This window comes from Nicotiana tabacum, chromosome 7 (genome assembly GCF_000715075.1).
Source record: "Nicotiana tabacum cultivar K326 chromosome 7, ASM71507v2, whole genome shotgun sequence".
Lineage (NCBI taxonomy): Eukaryota > Viridiplantae > Streptophyta > Magnoliopsida > Solanales > Solanaceae > Nicotiana > Nicotiana tabacum.
Window position 1 is genome coordinate 143,100,106 of NC_134086.1, and position 22,234 is coordinate 143,122,339.

At 34.6% G+C, this 22,234-nt stretch overlaps 2 protein-coding genes across 4 annotated transcripts; one reads left to right on the top strand and one right to left on the bottom strand.

The window, feature by feature from the left end:
• The first annotated feature begins 11,440 nt into the window (after nucleotides 1–11,440).
• LOC107775602 (phosphatidylinositol 4-phosphate 5-kinase 6) lies at nucleotides 11,441–17,473 on the top strand. Of its 2 annotated transcripts, none has more exons than XM_016595356.2 (8): nucleotides 11,441–13,116; nucleotides 13,941–14,108; nucleotides 14,365–14,530; nucleotides 15,092–15,208; nucleotides 15,308–15,501; nucleotides 16,166–16,311; nucleotides 16,389–16,467; nucleotides 16,585–17,473. In XM_016595356.2, the coding sequence occupies exons 1-8, from the start codon at nucleotides 11,948–11,950 to the stop codon at nucleotides 16,871–16,873; spliced, it is 2,328 nt and encodes a 775-aa protein (XP_016450842.1). In that variant the 5' UTR covers nucleotides 11,441–11,947; the 3' UTR covers nucleotides 16,874–17,473. The 2 variants fall into 2 exon arrangements, with proteins under 2 accessions (XP_016450842.1, XP_075073894.1); XM_075217793.1 differs by having other exon boundaries at nucleotides 13,941–14,096; nucleotides 14,353–14,530.
• Nucleotides 17,474–17,681: 208 nt separating this feature from the next.
• LOC107775616 (uncharacterized) lies at nucleotides 17,682–21,470 on the bottom strand. Of its 2 annotated transcripts, XM_016595374.2 has the most exons (5): nucleotides 21,129–21,470; nucleotides 20,107–20,505; nucleotides 19,126–19,537; nucleotides 18,655–18,903; nucleotides 17,682–18,163 (listed from the first exon to the last, which is right to left on the bottom strand). In XM_016595374.2, the coding sequence occupies exons 1-4, from the start codon at nucleotides 21,397–21,399 to the stop codon at nucleotides 18,702–18,704; spliced, it is 1,284 nt and encodes a 427-aa protein (XP_016450860.2). In that variant the 5' UTR covers nucleotides 21,400–21,470; the 3' UTR covers nucleotides 17,682–18,163; nucleotides 18,655–18,701. The 2 variants fall into 2 exon arrangements, with proteins under 2 accessions (XP_016450860.2, XP_016450855.2); XM_016595369.2 differs by lacking the exon at nucleotides 17,682–18,163 and having other exon boundaries at nucleotides 18,342–18,903.
• Between the last annotated feature and the right edge of the window lie 764 nt (nucleotides 21,471–22,234).

Genomic DNA, 22,234 nt, shown 5'->3' on the forward strand with positions numbered 1-22,234 from the left:
CTCCCCGGAGGTAAGAAGAGAAGGGTTTCGGCACAGTTTATATACAGTTCAGATAATATCAAAGCGGTAAAAGACAACATTTAGCACGTTATGCAAAAACATGTAATAAAGATCAAATAATAAAGCCAAATATAACAATTATTCTAAGCTCGAATTCTTGAACCCTGAACCAAGAGGTTCTGGGTTAATTCTTCCCCAGCAGAGTCGCCAGAGCTGTCACACCTCCTTTTTGCGCGCCCCCAGCCCCGAGGGGTTAGATGCGCGGGTGGAGTTTTTCCAATTTAAGTGACAATATTCGAAATGGGATTATTTATTTAATTCAGAGTCGCCACTTGGGAAAGGTTTGGCTTTTGGTGTCCCAAGTCACCGGTTTATCTTGAATCCCAAATCGAGGAAATTTTAGACTTTTCCAAATGAAGTCTGCGAACCAGAAATTCTAAGTAAGGAATTCTGTTGACCCGAGGGAAGGTGTTAGGCACCCCCGAATCCCGTGGTTCTAGCACGGTCGCTTAAATTGTTATAATGGCTAAATATCTGGTTTAAATACATGTTGTGACTTATGTGCTTTTATTAAGTTTAAACCGCTTTTATTATTATCACTTATTTTTTATAGAATTGCAACGTCGTGAAAATGCATCTCGAACCACGTCACAATCAATGCACCCGTGATCGTCGACACATTTGGACTTCGTTGAGATTTGGATTTGGGTCACATCAATGTGCACCCGAATTTAAGAATATGATTTAATTAAGCTGCGCCTAGAGAGTCTAACGCGTTATTATTTTGTAGAAGGCCATGAAATTTATTAAATGGCCTATCCTGAATTCTAAATAATTATCATGGTTATTTATTGAGGGCCCCGCAATTTTGCATTTTTATTTGGCGAGGCTCATCTCTATTTTAGAAAAGGATATCCTAAAGAGACTACATTTCTAATGTGTTTGTCTCTAAAATAGAAGAAAAGATGCATGCTAATTCAATTTTGGCCAAATTAAGATTTTAGTTAATCGTCTGATTAATTATTTACAGAATGAAGAGACGTTGTACCTTATGAAACATGCTTTTAACTTGATAGAAGAATTATATACAAGATTGATGAAATGCTACGACTGCTGCAAGAGCTCCCTAATCCTAACTTATTTAGGCAAGATTAATTAAAACTACTTATTAGAAAAATGCGACTAATGATATTTGAAACTCATCCTATAAACTGCTTCATGAAAACTGAAACTCAAGAGTTTGAAACTGTATTGTCTTTAGCTAGATCTAAACAATTATTTGTCCTTACATATTCGAAACATGCTGAAAGAGCTAGTTTGAATTAGCAATTGTGTTAAATGGCTCTGCATATTTCACGGATTGTATTTACATCTTGTGTGCTCCTAAACGAATAAAATGTCACAGTTTCCAATTGGCATAAACTTTTAATTAAATACAACCTTACTAATCTGTCTCCATTAGGCTAACAGACCCAGAAACTGCATATCTTAACAACATTTATATAAAAATTTGTAAGCAATGCAACAGATGATTATAACATCCTTCAGATCTTTCGATTCAACTTTCATTGCAACATCAGACAGATTCGAAATGTGTACCTGAGGAAATGCTTACAATGAAGAAAGTAGGGCAGTCAGTTGAGCAATAGAAGCGATACTAACAACAGCAGTAACAGTAGGTGCCAACAGAACAAAAATCCCAGTGCAAAAGACCAGTAAAGCCAATGGAGGAAGGGCAGAATGAAACAAATTCCCAGTAGCATGGAATAAGAGATCCAGGCAATCCAATTCCAGAAGAAACAAACAATACAAATCCAAACAACAGACTTAGCCGACACTTGAAAGAAGACAGAATTGATTTGGACAGTTTGAACAAAACTGAGAATCGAACAAATAGTAGGAAGAAGACAATTTCTGATCTTTGTGATATCCCTTTCCCTATCTCCTTTCTTTTCAAGTTCGAATGTCAATCCTCAGTTTTGAAATCTATTTGGGTTATCAAAAAGAATTCTTTTCCAATTCCTGTTTTCGGAATTTGAACTCTCAGGTGTTCCCTATCAGTGTCTCTCTCTATTTCTGTAGACTCTCTCTGTATGTATTTCAACTCTCCTTCTCTAATCTCTCCACTGTGTGTGTCTATTTTCTATCAGCTCTCAAAGTCTAGAGTGTGTATTTTCTTTCCCCTCCCTTCTCTTCTCTCTTCCAGCCTATCAGATGCCCTCTATGTCTGTCTGTTTTTTTTTTTATCTCTTAATGTGCCTCCCTTTTATAAGCCTCAACATCAAACCTTTTACAGCCTGTTAAATTAATCAGATACCCCTCCCATGTGCCCATCTCTTTTAAGTTTCCACTCAGCAATTTAAGTATTAATCCCATGACATTCCCTTGGCAGGCTTTAACTTTTAGCAATGTTTTATTATTTCTGAAACTTACAACAGAATATGGGCAGCAGGATGTAGTCTGACAGCACATGCTGTCAAACTATTTTTAAATCAAACAAAAGCCTTTATGCACATGTTGTGCACAAATGCACATGCCCTCCAATTCTGACTGCAACTAAACAAAACCAAACCTTTTATACTTCTGATTCAGATTAACAAACTATAAGTAGCTGAATTCAATTCCTAACTGATTCAACAATGCTAAACAGAAGCAGATCAATTTGTATGTTGTTCAAACATCTGAAACTAATTGACGACATATGTCGACTCGACTATACTAGTTATAACTCATACAATCGTAACCTAAAATCAGACATTTAACAGTATCGAACACATGATTCGGATTGCACTGACTAAGAAAAATTACATGGGAGGAATCAGTCGGTCAGTTCACCTTTGAAATTCAATTAATTGCACAGCAAATACATACAAATTATCAGAACAATTAGAAGAAAGACTCAATCAAACAACAAAGGTTCAGGAGAGGTGGACAGGGCACAGTTGATAAAATTCAAAGACACAAAATCAAAACAAACATGAACAAACTTTTAGCCAATCACATGGACTAAACAGAAATAAGAAAAGAAAAAGCAAGACTCACCTCATATCTTTGAAAAATCAAAAGATTCCAACTCGGATTCGGACAGACCTTTCTTAAGGCTGAACGGGCTTTAATCGAAGTGTTTCTCAGATGAGAAACACTTCGATTAAGGTCCATTAGACCTTAATCCTTTGGTTTGAACGGATATGGACCAGTGACGAGGACCTTTAAAGTTCCAAAAAATTAGATCCAGGATTCGGGCTTCCCTGGTCAGATTCGGACCAAACCAAGTATGGTTTGGTCACGAGGGGGTCTGGGGAGTGTCTGGTATGAATTTGAAGCAGATCGGTGTAGATCAGGTTCCGACTCGAATCTTCAAATGAAGATTCGAGAAGGTGGGATAAGATTCGAAGCATGGGGTTGATAGATTTGGGTTCAGGATGGCATGGGGGTTCTATGGTGTTCAGGGGAAGGTCACCGGCGTTCATGCCGCCGGCTTCCATGGTGAAGGATACAGGGGCGGCTCTAGGGTTTGATGGGGGATGAGGTTGAAGACGGAGGCCGGGGTATTGGATAGGGGGGTAGGGTATGTTAATGGCTTATATATGGAATGAGTAGGCGGATCTCGACCGTTAGATCAATTTAAATCTACGGTCTGGATCTGATGGCTTAAGTGGAACGGTGTCGTTTCGAGCGTAAGGGGTTTGGGTTGGTCCGGGTGGAAACGGGTCGGGTTTGTTGGTGGGTTACGGGGAATGTGATCTTGGCCGTTGATCAATTTGAGATCAACGGCCCAGATCAACCTGTATCAATACGACGTCGTTTGGATTCTCTGGGCATCAGATGGTCTGGACCGGGCAGGCCTGGGTTTTGGGCTGAGTTTGTTGGGCCAATTTTAACAAATTGGCCCAAGTCCGGAAGGGGTCTTTTCCTTTCTTTCTTTTTTTCTCTTTTCTTTTATTATAAAAATACAAAACTAAGTAAAATCAAATTAAAATAAACACCTAATACAATTATTTGCACACACATTAAAATGATTCAAAACAGGTAAAAATTAAACAAAACAAAATCACGGGCAAAGATGCCTGTTCATGCTTTTTCTATTTAACAACCATGTTACGATTCAGATCATGCATGACACGTACATTTTTTTGTATTTTGTTTTAATAAAGTAAAAATGGGCCAAAGTCAAACAATTAACGAAGTGCCATGTAAAAATCTCAAAATTGTACAACGGGATCAATTGTTGTTATTATTTTTTTTTATTTCTTTTGGAGCGATTGTCTCGTGAAACAAAAATCACGTGCTCACACATGATACCGTCACTGTTTGGCTATACTTACATATATATAGTATCTGTTGCTTTTTCAAAAACTCCATTTTAGGGATATTATTCTTAGGTAAGATTAACCATCATTTATATAAATTTAGTTATCTGAACCAAGATTTATATTTTTTAGTCGAACAATAGATATCATGAAAGAAGGGAAGAGGAGCATACCCAAAAGAATTCATGTGAATCACGATCATTTTCATTCTGCTGGGTGCTGGCAATCAGAAGCTTAAACGAATTGAAAGAATTCCGAATTTTCATTTAACCAAACCCAACTTAAGAGAAAGTAAGAAATCCATCCTTGATAATAACTAGACAAGTTGTTATCTGAGTCACGTGAAAATCCACCCAACGACGAGACATCCTCAATAAATTGGGGGGACACACTTCTGAGACAAAATTGAGCAACACGTAGAATACTTGTAGCAAAAGTGCTAATGGGCATTTACCCAAATTCCTATTGCCTTTCATCCATTCTCACAATGCTGGGCCACTGCTCTTCATCACATGTTACTTGTTACTATCAGTCCTCATGTTGATTTTAATGTGATTAGACAAAGTAGCTTTCTTGCCCAAATGGGAAATCAGATGGTTAATTCAAGAACAACCATACAAGATGGTGTGGTTGATGCCATGACAAAATTATTTTTTGATATTCTGTTACCAGAAAATATTTTTTAAGGAAAATGTTTTTCATCCAAGTGAGAAAAATGTCCAAGGAAAATAATTTTCATCAACAACAACAAAAATCCAGTTTAATCCCATAAGTGAAGTCTGGGGAGAATAGTGTGTGTGCATACCTTAACCCTACCATATAAAGGTAGAGATACGTAATATATCCAGTATATATATTTTCACATGTGGAGTCTCGGGAAGATAGTGTGTACGCATACCTTACTCCTACTATATAAAGATAGAGAAGTTGTTTCCAATAGACCCTCGACATATAAAGGTAAGGAGGAGAAGAATAAGAAGAAAAAGAAAAGTAGAGGGAGAATATTTTCCATAGAAGTGAGGAAAATCAATTCTTGCACATATGTCATTTTCCTTAGGGTTAATATATTATTAATAATCTTTAGTATTCAAAATTTTATTTAAATACTCTGTGATTTGCTAATAATAAGATTAATATATAACATAAGTTCATGAAAAATAGTTTTTACACACCAATCAATTACCAAGAAAAAAAATCAAGAAAACTTTTTTTGAAAAATATTTTCCATAGAAAATAATTTCCATCATACAAAATACTCGTAAAAAAAAAGAATTTTAACTCATTTCTTGCTTTTAGTTAGACATTGTGTTTGAAAGTCGTGAAAACAATACATTAAGCATTTTCTGTCGAGAGTAAATAAATTTGTTCTCTAATCGTGGCTGTTTGTCATTGACTGATCAAATAAGCTCCACGTCTGTTTCTTGAAGAGCTTATTCCAAGTCCTAACTATAGTTAGACTTTCAGTTTTGAATCTTATAAAAGGTATACACCGAATTTGTTTCCGAGATCTTCCAATTTCCCTATTAAACAGTAAATGTTCTTTTTTTTGTGAACTAGATAATTATATATTATAGCAAAAATAGTTACATCATTGTTTGAGAGCTATTGTTCTATATTGTAGCACTAGCATTGTCTTGCATTACAAGGGGTTCCCCTGGTTTTACGTACAAAAACAGTTCCTAAAATGTCTGCTCACAAGGTGGAACTGTCAAAAATTATGTCCTATCAAATAACTTTTTTCCTGCTCCTTTCTTAGCGAGGAGGTCTGCCACCTGATTTAGTTCTCTGAAATTATGTCCTAATGCTGGATTCCCCAGCTGCTCCATCAATGACCTGTATTCAAAGTACTAGGATTGAAGCCAAGTTGTACAATACATTAATCAACAATTCATGTTATTGGTACTCATGAGCTGTTGGAGAAGGCATTTACAGCAAATGTAAACTTTAAAGGAATCTACTCTAATTTTTAGAATTATCAAAAAGGATAGATGAGTGAAGTAAATAGTCATAATCATCAATTACATCCTTAATAAGTGACTTGTCTCCTCAAAAGGACAAGTGTCGGGCCCTTAGAGTTAAGATTATTGTTTTCACCTTGACACAGTCCTTCAAATCGTAAAGGGCTGCACGATGTGTGTGTGTGTGTGTTTGGTTGGTTTGGGGGGGTGGGGGTGGGGTGTATGTTCATTTTTTTTTTTGTGTTTGGTCTTTCTTTCAAAATTATCGTATATCGTCTGTAATGGCTCATTTCTGATATTTTCAAACAAATTAAAGGATTTCTTTAATTACCTCAGACATTTGATAGTTATCAAAGAATAAATGACCACAACAATAAATGATTTAAATTTTAAAAGATAAAAGCATCAATTCAACTCTCAATTATGATAATTTCTTATCAATCTAGCTAGTGCAAGTTTGTTGCATCATTCTTTGTGGCGTGACTTATAAGTCTACACATATTACTTAGTGGACTAATGGGATTTTGAGTCTAGAAAATGACGAAATCACATAGTGTAATTTTATTATATTGTTAATTGTTCTAAATGAGCACTACTTGCTTTGCATTTCTTCCGACAAAAGGAAGAACTTTATTTAAAATATAATGGGGATTAGGGTCGGAGATATTATCACAAATAAAGTAAGGAAAAGTATACTATATTCACTGCAAAACGCGGGGAAGGGAAGACAAAACTGCTTCCCCACTCACTCTTATTTACTTCACTATTACAGTATATTATGAGTTTATATTTTCTATTTGAGTTTTGGATAACACCTTATACATTAATTAGTGAACCAAATGGAAGTTCATGAATGCTATCTACCTGCTTGTATTACAAAAAGAAAAAGAAAAAGTAGACTTCTTGATATCTACTATAATATATTTTTTTCATTCTAAAAGATAATTATAAATAATACGAACACTCGAGAAATTAATTGATGTACGTTGTGTTAGATTCTTAATCTTACTGAAATTTCTTGCTATTATCATCTAACAAGATGGCATTTATTTTGCAGCCCTAAGTTTCAAATTAATAAGATGTTTCAGGTTCAAATACCTGAAATATCGGTTTAATATGTTTATTGGAATAATAAGGAGTTTGGAGAGAGAGAGAGGATTAACCAGAATTAAGAAAGTATTAGCACAAGATATAGTGTAGCTTAACTCAACCAATGTGGGATTATCTTATCGTTTAGTAGAAACTACTCCAATAAGAAGTACCATTTTTCTCAAGTAGGCAATTTAATTTTTAAAGATATTTAACATGCACTAGGAAGCAAGAATATCCCCAATTGATTATAAATATTATTTAAAGTATAGAAGATACTACTATATTCCCTGCGAAACGTGGGGAAGGAATGACAAAACTGCTTCACCACTTACTCTTATTAGTCCTTGCAAATTATCAGAGAATTCTCATAGTAGTCATATATAAATCATGCATCAAATGCCTAGAATTTTTTTTGTTCATGATAATATTATACTGTATGAGTTTGTCTTTTCTATTCAAGTCTATTCGAAACTTGTAGTACAAAAATAAAAAAGGAAGAGAGTTCTTGTTAGTATTTTATATGTTTTCATTCTTAGAGATAATATTAATGATTGAGAAATAAATTGATGTTGTGTTAGATTTTTCATGTTAATGAAATTTGTTGTAATTTTCATATAACCATATGGCATCTATTTGCAGCCTAAGGACCCGTTTGGTCATAGATTTTGTCAAAATAAATTTGGGTTTTATTTGGCAAACACATGTTTGGCCATAGATTTTGCCTATATTTTGGCATAATTCCAAATCTCAAATCCCAAAACCAGCTAAATATCACTATTATATTTTTTAAAAATTGCTCCAAACTTTTGTATTTTATAAAAGAGCTCACCATTTATTATTTTGTAACAATGTTGCTTCGTCTTCTCGGTCATGCGATGGTGTATCATGTAGTTCACTATAAAAATGATAATTTTGTACCAAATTTATTTATGTTCAGGACTATGGTTTACAATACTATAATGAATGTTATTGTTAATGGTACTGTTGAGTATTTGTGATAGTTTTTATAACTTATGGGTATAAATCATGTTTCATGTTTTTCCAAAATAAATTTGGAAAATATGTTTTGAAAACTGATGTTCAAACACATTTTCATTTTCAAACCAAACTTCACCCAAATTAAATTTTTCAAAACAAATTTGAGAATCTATTACCAAATGATAGTTAAGTTTCAGGATATGGAGGACAAACTAGTTTTAAGGAAGTATTACCACAAGTTGGAGTGTAGCACTGTAGCTTAAACGCAACCGATTTGGGACTTTCTTGTCATTTAGTACAAACTACTCCAACAATAATTACCATATTTCACCTAAAATTAGACAATTTTGTAAACATATTTCTCAATAAGTAGGCAATCTTTAAACATATCCAACATGCACTAGCAAGAAAGAATATAAGACCCATTTGTGCATAAATATTACAGTATTTAAATACTTGCAACTACTTACTTTGTCATTTGTTATTTGTCGTCATGAGTATTTGCAAATTCTGAATTTAATATACGAACTTAAGTAAAATATTGGAATATTGGTACTCAAGGGTGTGACTAGTGGTCAATGATCTAATAAAATGAATGGAAAACTTGAGGCCTCAAGTTCAAATTCCAACAAAAATAAAAATACTTGGTGATTTCTTCGGCAAATTATGCCGAAATTTACGGTGATCGAAAAAATTATATTGGAATAGTGGTTTAAAAGTGTAGTCCAAATGAAATAATGATTTTAAAAACTAATTTCAAAAAGGGGTTTTGACATAGTTACCCACAAAAAACAAAACTATTTACCTTTGTCTACCCATTTGTTTTTCTACCCATAAACTAATTATATTCCCTACCCATAGTAATTTTTGTGGGGAATTATTTCTTTATTCTCCAATTCTTTTTTATTTCTATGCTTCTTTTCTTTTTTCCTTTTTTTCTGTCTTTTCTCCTTTTCTTTTTTCTCATTTTCTTCCTTTTTTTTTTCTCTTTTATTCATTTATTTTTGCCCAAATCGTATTATTGTTATTTTTACCATAACTTGTTTCACACTCAAATTTGACTCCTTCTTTATTTTTTTATTTTTATTTTTTTCTTTATTTCTTGTTCCTTTTCTAATTCCACATGATTGTCATGCAAACCTTGATCTCTTTCCCTGCAAATATCAGTATATACTCTACCATTAGTAGTAATACCAATCAGTGATGGAGCAAGAAAACATAATCTAAGGCCATTCTTCTCCATATATACTAGTTAGAATAGAAATAATAATAAAATATTGAAAAATGCAATAAAAATATAAATGGCAAAAAAGACTTCTAGTACCATATGATACCAATATGGTATAAATGTATACCAACAGAGTATATGATTGATCTAGAATATTGCTACAACTATCTGTGACTATACTACTGTACCAAAACATTAAAGGATACAATAAAAGTATGAGAAAATTACATGCTCGCATTGCAAGCTAAATAATACACATAATCTATATCCATTAGCACAAAAAAAATCCAGCACTGCAAATCACGTTCATATAAATAATTTCAGAATAGAATTTACTTAAAATGCAGCCAAAACAACCAAAAAATGTTCAAACTACCATATGATACCAATATGACATATAACTATACCAACATGGTATATAGTTTTACTGGTTAATTCCCGGCAACTATATGACTATACTACTATTACATAACACACATGCATAAAGAGAAAAATAAAAAAATAGTGTACCACATATTAATATAATAAAGTATTTCAAGATATTGTACTATATTACTATTATTAAAAGAAAATCAAATAGTGTACCAATTAAATGCAGCTAATACAATCAAAAGGATTCAACTAGCATATGATAACAATATAGTATATAGCTATACTAATAGGGTATATAGTTGCAATGAATTGTATACCAAAATGGTATATTTGTATACTATTTGAATATAGAATACAAATTCTTCATCTCTTGTTTAACTATATTTCAACCCAAACTTCTAAAATCTACTACAAAATCTCTACCAAATTGACTAAAATTTTAGCTACAATCTCCAATTAACTTTCCAAACAAACTCATATAGGATCGGATCAAAATAATTAAAAACTCAAACAAACCAAGTTATGAGTTTCAAGCTTCAAGGTCCTACAACGATGTATTTGAATTTTTGTACAATAAATCTCCAAAAACCAATTTGGGTGAAGAGAAAGAATTGTTTTTGTAAGCATTATCTACTTTTCTTTGTTTGAATCAATGAATTGTTTTTATCGAATACACAAAGAGAGCCCTCTGAGTGTTGTGGTTCGATTTCGTTTTTATATAACTGGGAGTGCTCAAGACTGATGATTTCTTTCCATAAGGCTGCAATTGGGAAGCTTACTGGTGTATATAGAAAGTATAGCATCTCTAAATACGAGATTTTGATTTTTGATTGCTGAAATTGGGATTGTCGTTTTTGCTTCAAAAGAAAAAAGAGCAGAGTGGAGTAAGAGTTGGAGAAGCAGTTGAGCTGGGGGACAAGCTGCACGTGATTCCAATTATTACTTTCTCATATTATTGGAAAATAATCGGGTAAATAGTTTGGGCAACATGGATAGGAGTAGTAAATAGTTTGGGTTTGGACATTAAACGATAAATAGTTTGGAACTAATAGGTATAAAGTGAGATTTTCTCTTTCAAAAATAGAAATTACACCAGAAGATAAATTGATACTCTTTCAAAATTATGGTAAAGAGGTAATTTAACTCCAGAAATAACATTTAAGTTAAATAAAAGATAGTAAGATATTAATAAAAATAGTCGGTTATAGTACTATATCATTTATGAATTCTACCAAATTAAGACGCCAATAAATTGTGCAACACATAATGCGTAACATGTCTTTCATCCTTACATTTGTCAGGTGTTTTAGTGGATTTAGGAGCCAAACTCGGAGACAAAGTGCAACCTTGCTGTTCAACCTTTAGTTGACAACTTGACAATTGATATCCAATCAGAATAATACATAAAACAAAATTAAATTAAAAATAAAGAATATTAAAAAAAGTAAAAGAACAAGAGAGATATTAATGTTTTTTTAAAAATCTAAATACACAAAAAGAAAAAAGAAAAAAGCTCTAACAAAATAAAAAACCAGTCCTTGATTTGTTCTGCTCTTTTTGCTATTCCATCAACCTAACAACTTCTGTTTCAAAGTACTCCATTACACCAAATTCCTGAAAAGCTGGAAAAAATACAATCCAGTTCAGCAAATCAATCTAAGAAACAAAGACAAAAAAGTAAAAACACATTGTTGTTTTTCATGTTAAAATTTGCAGACCTACTCATTTTTCTTTTCAATCCAACAGCTTCCTATCAATTTGCCATATTAGAAACCAAAGAAAATCCTGACCCTTTTCTGCAAATGTACCAAAAACACAATATAGCAACAAAGATTGGATTTTTTGTCTGATTTTGGATATTTCAAAATGATTGTTGATATTGTGAAGCTCATATTGGTGATTCAAATGAAGATTGATTTAGGCTGAGGAAGGGGCTAAAAAAGAAAAGGTGGTTTTGTGGAGGGGAGAAAAGGAAAGGAAACAAAAGAAAAGGGGAATATAGGTGAGAGATGAGCAAAGAATTTAGTGGCATTGTGAAGGCCTGGGAGTTCACAGTAAAGAAATCACAAGCAGCTGCCAAGAAAAGAGCTAAAAATACAATCTTTGCAACAATGTCAGTAGCACATGTTGATGATGAGCTTGATACTCCTGGTGAGGTTTATTATGCAGAAAAAATCTTGAATAATGGTGATATATATACAGGTCAATGGAGTGATAACTGTCCCAATGGACATGGGAAATATCTGTGGTCAGATGGTTGTATGTATGTTGGTGATTGGGTTAAAGGAAAAACAATGGGAAAAGGAAAATTCAGTTGGCCTTCTGGTGCTACATATGAAGGCCAGTTCAAGAATGGATATATGGATGGTGAAGGAACATATACAGGTTGCTCAAATGATACATATAGAGGTTGTTGGGTAATCAATATGAAACATGGTAAAGGGACAAGGGATTATGTGAATGGAGATCACTATGAAGGAGAATGGCGACGCGGGCAGCCAGATGGACAAGGGAGGTATCAATGGAACAATGGGAATCAATATATTGGGCAATGGAGAAATGGGAAGATGAATGGGAATGGTACAATGATTTGGGCTAATGGGAATAGGTATGATGGTTCTTGGGAAGATGGATTTCCTAAAGGGAATGGGACGTATCGATGGGGCGATGGAAGTTTTTATGTTGGTATTTGGAGTAAGGATTCTGGGGAGCAAAGTGGGACTTATTATCCATCAAGTTCAAGAACAGGTACTTTTGATTGGGATCCTCAGGATGTTTATTCAATTGATTTAGTAGAATGTCAGATTAGTCCAGGTGAAAGAATATCAGTATATCCCTCACAAAAGATGGTTAGTTGGCCATGTGAAGGAGAATTTCTGCAGAAGCTGCCACTAGCAAAGACTCCAAGATCAAATGATGCAAAGTCTAGGCGAAATTCTGTCGATGGCTACAGTTGGGGGTCAGAAGCTGATACGAGTTCGAATAATGGTAATGTATATTCAGGGCAAAAAAGAGAGTCAAGTGAAGGATTGAGAAGCTTTTCAGCTGATGATTTAGATAGTTCAAGAGGATTGAGACCACATTGCATCAAAATTCAACCAACCAAGAAGCCAGGACAAACAATATCCAAAGGGCATAAGAACTATGAGCTTATGCTTAATTTGCAGCTGGGAATAAGGTATTTGTTTGAATTGAATAATTTATTTTTTATCTAAAATTGTTGATTCATTGAATAACCACTGTTATTCTTGTCATTTTCCTTGTGGTTTTTAGTACCATCTTCATTGTATTTGAGAAAATTCTGCATTGACATTCTTTTCAGTTTACTGTTTTCTCGTTAGCATCTATACAGACTAGTACTATAAGGACCTTAATCCTCAGTAACCTAAAAAATTATTTGGTATATATGCTTTTCATTAAACAAAGACATCAATGTTGTGAAAAAAAACTTAAGGCTTTTGTCTTTAAAAAATGGTGCTTCAAATTTTTACCACTAATTATTGAATGCAATTAAGCTTTCATAACTCACTAGAGCTTTTGTTTCAATATGTTGCTATATGAGCAAATCCTTTAAACATGGTAATATAATTGACAAGTGGCATTTGAAATGGTTGTTGTTGCTATGTTTGGCATGTCAATGGTTAAATAAAAATTCTGCTAGCTTTTCTGGCAGAACAAGTTCAGTAGTTATTCAATGATTGTTATAATCTTTGACACTGAAGAAGTGGAAAAACTTTTTGCCCTCCTCTTTCTATCTTTAGTTGCAAAATCTAGTGGAGCTAGAAATAGAAGAGCTTTAAGTCCCTACTGATGGTTTTGGACTGTTACACACGAATTCCTTTTTGGGATCTTTACCTTATTAGCATGGGATCTTTACTGGATGCACAAATATATCTTAAGTATCTAAGAAGGACAGCTTGCATTTTTCATGGCAGTGCATTTAGATCTTTATATCCTTTTCAATATGTTGCTGCTTGTAGCTCATTTATGGTGCCATCTCAGACATTCTGTAGGAAGGCCTGCTCCAGCTACATCACTTGATCTTAGAGCTACAGCTTTTGATACCAAGGAAAAGATTTGGACAAAGTTCCCTCCAGAAGGATCCAAGCATACTCCTCCACACCAGTCGTCTGACTTCAAATGGAAGGATTACTGCCCGTTAGTTTTCAGGTTGATTTGATGCGCTACACTCTGAAATAAATAGACTATGTTGATTGCCCCTCTATGTATGTTAACTCAAAATACATAACATAGTACAAATATTGCAGTTCCATGCATTGCATATATGCACCTTAATTGAGACATCAAAACTCACAGTTCCTTTATAAATTAATTTCATTGCTGTTTCATAGAACAGAATATCATTGAGAATCTTTCAGCATTATAACATCAGTTGAGAGAAGTCTAACAATAGTTATGTTTTCAGGACCCTAAGGAAACTGTTTAAGGTGGATCCAGCTGACTACATGATATCTCTATGTGGAAATGATGCACTTCGGGAGCTCTCATCCCCGGGAAAAAGTGGAAGTTTTTTTTACTTGACCAATGATGACAAGTACGTGATAAAGACCTTAAAGAAGTCAGAAGTAAAAGTGAGTTAAATTTCTGCTTGTCGATTCTTAAAGTGAATTTAATCTGCAGTCTGAACCTTTTTCTCCGTCAGCTTTTTTCTGAATACTGTATAGATTTGATAAAAATATGAAACTAAAAATTTCACACCTTACCTATAATCAAAGGCTTATGTACCTGGGACAACCAACTGTTCACATCACCAGACGGTTGTCTTTGATTCATACTTTTTTTTATTAAGTTCTTGATATTTCAAATAGTTTTGATTTAAGTTTGTACCAAAATAAAAAACACCATTCTTCTCTCCAGATAAAATATAAATTACTTGCTCAGTGTCATTCTGATATGCCTCTCCACTGATACCTAGTTCTAAGTCATCAAATTTCTTTTCAGTATATTTTTGAATTTTCTAAATATAGCTGTTATGAAAATTAAAGTCTAACACCAGGGATATTTGATGTCTTTCAAGTAATCAATCTAGTCAAGACAACTTTGTGAAACATCATGGATAATCATATCACAAATTTTCTCAGTTTACTTGAACATTTATACAATTTAATGGGGCTTTATTCACACAACTTCAGGTTCTTCTAGGAATGCTTCCAGCTTATTACAATCATGTCCGAGCATTTGAGAACACTCTAGTTACTAAATTTTTTGGCCTTCATTGTGTGAAGGTGAATGGACCTGCTCAGAAGAAGGTATATGAGACAAATTGAACAATGGTTTTCAATATAGTATTTGACAAGTTCATGCTTTTGTTTCATCTGAGTTTGTCCTTAATAACAACTGTTGAGCAGGTTCGCTTTGTCATTATGGGGAACTTGTTCTGTACTGAGTATGCCATTCACAGACGTTTTGACTTGAAAGGTTCTTCCCATGGCCGTGTCACTGAGAAACCTGAATCTCAAATTGAGTCCACTACTACCCTCAAGGACCTGGATCTCAATTTTATATTCAGGCTGCAGAAAGTTTGGTTCCAAGAGTTCTGCAGGTAACTTCTCTTTTCCCTTTCTCTTATTTGAAAAGAAGAAAAAAGAAATCCTTTTCAACGTTATAGCTATGCAAATGAAGAAAAGCATGGTTTTGCTACAATGGTGACAGAACATGCCATAATTCTTGCCAGTAGCAAGGAGATAAGCTGAGAAAACAAAAAGACCTACGCCATTAGCAGATGCTTTTTCTGTTTTATGTCTGATTTGGCTGTTTCAGTACATAGGCGGCTTTTACGCAAGAGAGGCCTAACAACTGTAGCTGCATGGTTTTCCCAAGTGCTTGTTTGTTGAAAATATTAGTATTACACAAAATGTGCCTTGGTATTAACAAAGTACCTAATCCCTTTGGTTTGAAAGGTCTAAATTAGATTTAGTAAAAAGAAAAAAGAACCTAAAAAGAAAGCCTGAAAATGTGGCTTTTAAAACTTGTTAAAAGAAGAAGAATCATTGGAACTTATGCTTGATATTCCAAAATTAAAAAGCTCAGCATAGTGCAGCATAATTTCTAATTAACTGCACAAGTACAAGGATTGTATCTTTGTATCAATATCCGTAGCTGTATACATGTAGCCTTTGCAGCCTAAGCCAGGGTCAAATGACATTCTTAATTTTACCTTAAGTTTTGCTCCTTTCACTATGTGGGCTGAACTTTATGTTGCACAGGCAAGTGGACCGCGACTGTGATTTCCTTGAACAGGAGAGAATCATGGACTACAGTCTTTTGGTTGGAGTTCACTTTCGAGAAGTTTCAGGTTCTGGTGAACCAGTCACAACTGAGATGCGTAGTTCTGGAGTTCGGACTCCTACTGGTATGTATGTCTCTCCATAGTCATTTGTTTGGAATACTTGATGAAGGAGAGGATTTTCATTTCTTCTCGTCTTTCAGCTAATGTAGACCAGGGTGGTGATGGTTCAACTCCTCGACTTTCCAGGGCTGACATGGATCTTCTTTTTGATCCTTCAGGGTAATTCACATTTATGAGGATATCATTTGGGATTTACTTGTCAATTTTTTCTGCTTTTGCTAATTTGTACTGGATTTTGACTAGGCAGTCTTCTTTTTCTCCCTTGAGTGTTGGCAGGTGGGCTTCCATTAGATTGGGCATCAACATGCCAGCAAAGGCTGAATTAACAATGAGAAGAAGCGATTTCGAGGCACAGCTAGTGGGAGAACCCACAGGGCAGTATTATGATGTCATCCTATTCTTTGGTATAATTGACATACTACAGAATTATGACATAAGCAAGAAGCTGGAACATGCATATAAAGCATTCCAATATGATCCAACCTCAATCTCTGCAGTTGATCCCAAGCAGTACTCGAAACGTTTTCGGGACTTCATATTAAAAGTTTTTGCAGAAGACACTTGAAAATTTCAGAAAATCATGACACAGGATTTTTCACTCCCAGCTAGTAGGCCTTCCATGTACAGTCGAAATTCGCTGGGATAACCATGCTAACTACACAGCAATGATGAGAATCATCTGGTCATGAAAGCTCGGATGCTTGGCCCTGGAACGACGGATCTGGCTATGTGCCCCAGCAAGACAAGCTGCCATGGCAAAAGAAGGGCACTGCACTTTCCTCTCCCTTTTACTTATACATATAGTTACAGGCATATAATCCATAATTCAGCAAAGGCATAGATTAGTTTTGTGAGTAAATGTCCAACCATGTAATATTTAAAGCCTGCCTGCCCCAATTGTACATGAATATACAAGGGTGAAGCTGAGGTAGGGTGGATTTTTCTTGCAACCCATTTTTTTTTATCCAGAGTGTCAAGTCTCTGGAAATTTACTTATGGAATAAAAATGTATAGCACGCCAAAGGGGAAAAAGAGGAAATTGAGATTGGGCAAAACGTTCTACTTCTCTACAACAATATTTGTAACATCAAGAGAGACAATGAACTATTGGTTCTACGCCGTCTCTCAGGATTAATCAACAATTCGTAGTACTTTTCTTGATAAACTAGTATTTATTTATATATAGATGCAGGAGGATCGAACTGGGAAGACAATACAAGTCTAAACATTCCATCTTTATCTTTCGGCTCAGGGCCTCATGCTAGCATGTTCGTCCGTGAGCTATGCTGGTTCTGTAGAGTAATGGAGGATGACAATTTTGGATATAGTAGTTCAAAGGGAATTAGGTACAAGAATATGAATGTAATAGATAATTTGTAGCACGTCTATAAACAGAAAATGGAAGTCCAATTGGAGGACTTCAATTTTGAAAGTGTATATTGATGAAAGGAACATGTGTGCACGCCATATAGCTATATTAAAATATGGAGTAGTGGGAGAGTGGGTTGCATTAAACTTTCCTACTAACTTCTCCAAATGGCCCAAGGGGATTGGCCTTGGACATACCATGATAAGGCAAAGGAGGCAAGAAACTATTGATTTTCTCAGCTTGACTCTTGATTTTCTCAATCTCATCGCTCCCCTTACTTTCCATATCCTCTGGCCCTCACTAACAACAATTTCACAGACAATCAGGCATTTACAAATTTGTTCACCCCAAAGATTGGATCTTTTAGTATTTGTGTTTCAGTGATTGGCACATACACATACAAACATGACAGCAACTAATACTCATGGATGGTTGGCTGTTGCAAATGACAATCCGAAAAGAGAGAGCAGACTCCACTTCTAATTTCTGCAGGGAATTTCAAACATTAGAGCAAATAGATTAATTTCATACAAACTGGATTAAAAGGTCAAGATTACCTCTATGATTTAAGAGTAAAACCACATATATCAAGTCACTTGTCCGAAGGTATCTAAAGTTATCAAAGCCTAGCTAGATAAAACATGTTGAAAACTTGAACCTATGCTATCACCGAAACAAAATTTCAAGGAGTTCAAATCAGGAAAAAGCAAGCATAGTTGAGCGATCAGTCTTTCTATTCGGCCAGGCTATCATAATTCGAGCTTCTGCCAATATATGGATGTTAATGGAGAAGCACAAGTCAGATATGAAGTGCTTCCATGTAATGAAGGAAAGAACTTTGTTTTTAAGAAGATGCCACCAAAAGTAACTGATAATTCTTTCGCACCAGACCATGTAAGAGTTGCCCTTGCAAACCTGTACTAATTGTGAATGTGGAAAAACGTTCTAAAATATCAAAGAGAAGGCACATCAATAACCTCTCCTTTATCTTCTACAAGAAAATGCCAGCTGGAAAGAGCTTATGTCATGCATGCAGCAAGCTAGATTCTTTTAGCTTCATGGTTTTTGCACGCAGCCTTTCCATGAATGCAGGATTTGCTTTGAGTCTCTGCTTCACATATGAAGTTCGAACATCCTCTACCATTTTGTTAGCCTTTCCAGCCTCTTCAATGAGACCAAATAGAGTCCTCAGGCAGTCCTTCCTATTCTCCTCGCGGTGTTCAAATCTGAGGAAAAAGAAACATTTTATTCCCGGTAAGCTTCACAAACTTCAAATGTGTGTATAAAGGAGCACCAATAAGCAGCAGTCAAATAATTCCTAACTAATTGTTTCAACAGGTAGTTAAATAATAAAACTCAGTTAGAAGCTAAGCCTAAACATACAGTAACAGCAACTCCGTAACAAGATCAGACACAAGTAATTTAGATGACCCACAATGTGACCTTACCTTTCACTAGTTATTGTAAGCTCGTCTCTCCCAGGATGGTAGCGGTTTCCAACCAACTCTCTTAAGCGACCAAATTGATGCTTTGACAGACCCAACTCTTTCACCGTAACAGCCAATTTGACTTTCCTGTTTTTTGGATGCCATGCATCACCACCAGGAGCAAAGACCACCCTTGTTTGCCATCTAAGAACCGGCCCTTCACCTGGCGGGTCATCCAAATTCTTGTTCTTATCTGGCAACATATTCTCATCAAACTGTGGAGCATCCTTCTCCATCAGTTTTGCCCACTCCACGACCACCCCATCCTCAAACTCCTTGAACAATGCATAGCCTTCTTCAGGAGTAATCTCACCTTTTTCAACCCTTTCACCTATCTCATCAAACTTAACCTCCACCTTCTTCTTAATTTCGTCTGGGTAAAATAAAACATCCAATGAGTCAAGGAATCCAAATACAAAATAGATTGGGATGTCAAATAGATCGCCAAAAACTGACTCTACACTCTGTAAAAGACAAGTTCAGGTATTGTCCTAAAGAGAAAACATTACGTGAAACTGAAATATAATAAAGGTTATAACTTCATACGAGCTATCAAAAAATTAGCAACCAAGGATATATACAACTGACTGAAGAGTTAAAGAATTTTGTTATGCAGGTAACATGTAATTTGCTCAATCAAGAAATTTTAATTTACTTTTTCATTGTTTCTACCACAACTCTTTGAGTTTTAACCATTCTTTTCTTAGCTACACCAATTTCATAAGCCTAAAGGGAAAGGAATTAGAAAACGAAAATTTATTTAACTATCAAACTCGTTGTGGAAATCATACCCTGTGCCCATCAAAGTTCCGGCATTATCAGTAGGATAGCTGAATTGGAGCATAGATATTATTTTTAATTGTTAACTGGAGCAAAGAAATTATGCACCTGCCTAATCTGAAAAACTTTTCAAGAAGTCATAAGAGCATTCAGAAGTAGTACCAGGTAGAATTTTATCCCAGCTAAGCATCTCCTGCAAAATTTCCTCACACTCCTTCGTATCCTTAAGATACCCATGCTCGGTAGCCTCTTTTATCATATCATCCCACTTTCTATCATCCATGTTGAAAAATTGATCAGATGCCATTCTCCTTTTCACTAAATCCGTTGTGTCATACAAATCTTCAATCTCTTCATCAGTGGAGTGAGCATCCTCGAAATCTGATTCAAACTCTTGGTCATTTACATCATCCAGGGGTTTCATTTGAAGCTCCTCCATTAACTCATCATCTGTGTGCTCATGCTTTCTCGTCAATTTCCTCTTTAAAATTGCTTCAAGAATTGACGGAAGAGCCTCTTCATTGCCTTTGTTGAAGTACTCCTCAATCCGCGTCTTCAACTCTACAGCAATATAACAAACGAGATTACTTAATATGAAACCAAGATACCCATTTAAATTTAAAATATATAATCCCCGACCTTATACAACAAAGTACTCCTAAAGGAATATCCATTGGATAGAACACCATGAAAGTTGAAAAATAACTCCTTTTTCTGGGACATTGCAATTGGAATAACAAACATAGAGACGATACTAAACTAGAACCCAGAATTCTATCCCTTAAATTGTCTCCAATATCTTATTGTCAGCAATCATCATCGATTAATTTTTTTTTATAACTCGTGGTGTCCGTGCAGCTTACGCATATCAACTATCCCATCAAGTACATGCTACATCCCACCAACACAAATACGGGTAACTCAGCATCAATCATAGCAAGAGAGATCCATTAAATTAATGATTGACCAGAAAAATCACTCTTTTTATAAAGATTAATCAGCAAAATCGCTAAATAATGCAGTTTCCTAGTATACTACATGCATCATAGATCAAACACTAATTTCGTCCATACTTTTTTCAGCGAGAAAATTAACCCCATAACCCCCATTTTCTCAGATTTCACAAATAATCTCCACTGAATCCCCAAAAAGATATGAAGATCACAAAATACAAGTTTTCTCACCTTTATTGTTGATATCTTCAACATTGAGAGAGACCTCTTTCTTTGTGGGTTCGGCCAAGATAGTCTGGGACTGAGGGCTGGGTTCAGATGCGTTCTGATTCGATGAATCATTTTCTGATAATGAGAAGAATCTAAACTTTGAAGGGAAATGAGAAACAACTGGGGAGTGTATGATTTTACTGCCACTGCTGTTGATATAATTCAGATTTGATTTGAAGTTTTGAGAGAGGTGGAAATTGCGAGAGCACAAAGAAGAAAGAGCTCGTCTCATGGTTTTAGGGTTTTAGCTCCCTCTGTTTCAACGAAGTGTTAAGTAGATACTATACAGGGAAATAACATAGGAATAGGAATGATAAAAAAATAATTTTTACTAAAAGAAAAAGAAAACATGGTACATCGAAAAGAATGTTAAAATCGGGGTTAGAACTTAGACGAAGCGTTTTGATACTTTTGAATGTGGACTCTGAAATTGAAATAAATTCTTTTTGGTAAAATAAATATTTTAAATGCATAAAAAATTAACTGATGTTTTCAGTGGACATAGCGTATAATTTTGTCTATCTTTTTCTTCTTCTTTTTCTCTTCTCCCTCTTATTTCCTTTTCATTGTTATTCCTCGTCTTTTGTAATTATTTCTCTTAATGGATAATTAAGGTAGAAAGAATTGACATTACAAATTTTTTTTTTTTATTTCTTTCTCTCGCCACTTCGAAATTTCTAATCTATCTATCGGATCGGGTATTATAAGTCTACAAGTATCACTTAACCACGAAAAAAGTCCACCTTGTACTAGCGCTGGAAATTGATTATTAACAAAGTAAATTTAAAATATTATGTTGCTTTTTACTACACATAGTTTATTTTATATTCTTGCGTTTTTTTTTTGTTATTTCTTATTTTGTAAATGTTTGCTGTTTAATCGTGTTTATTTACGTGGTAAAATAATTGTTTGTTGATATTTTACTCTTGTTATTTTGTCATTTATTTGTTATACTATATTAATGTGAACAATGTCTTTTCACCAATTGTAAAATAAAAGAAATAAAATTAAGAAATGGCAATTTTAAAATAAAGCTAAAATCAAATAGTGTAAATTAAGAAATCTAA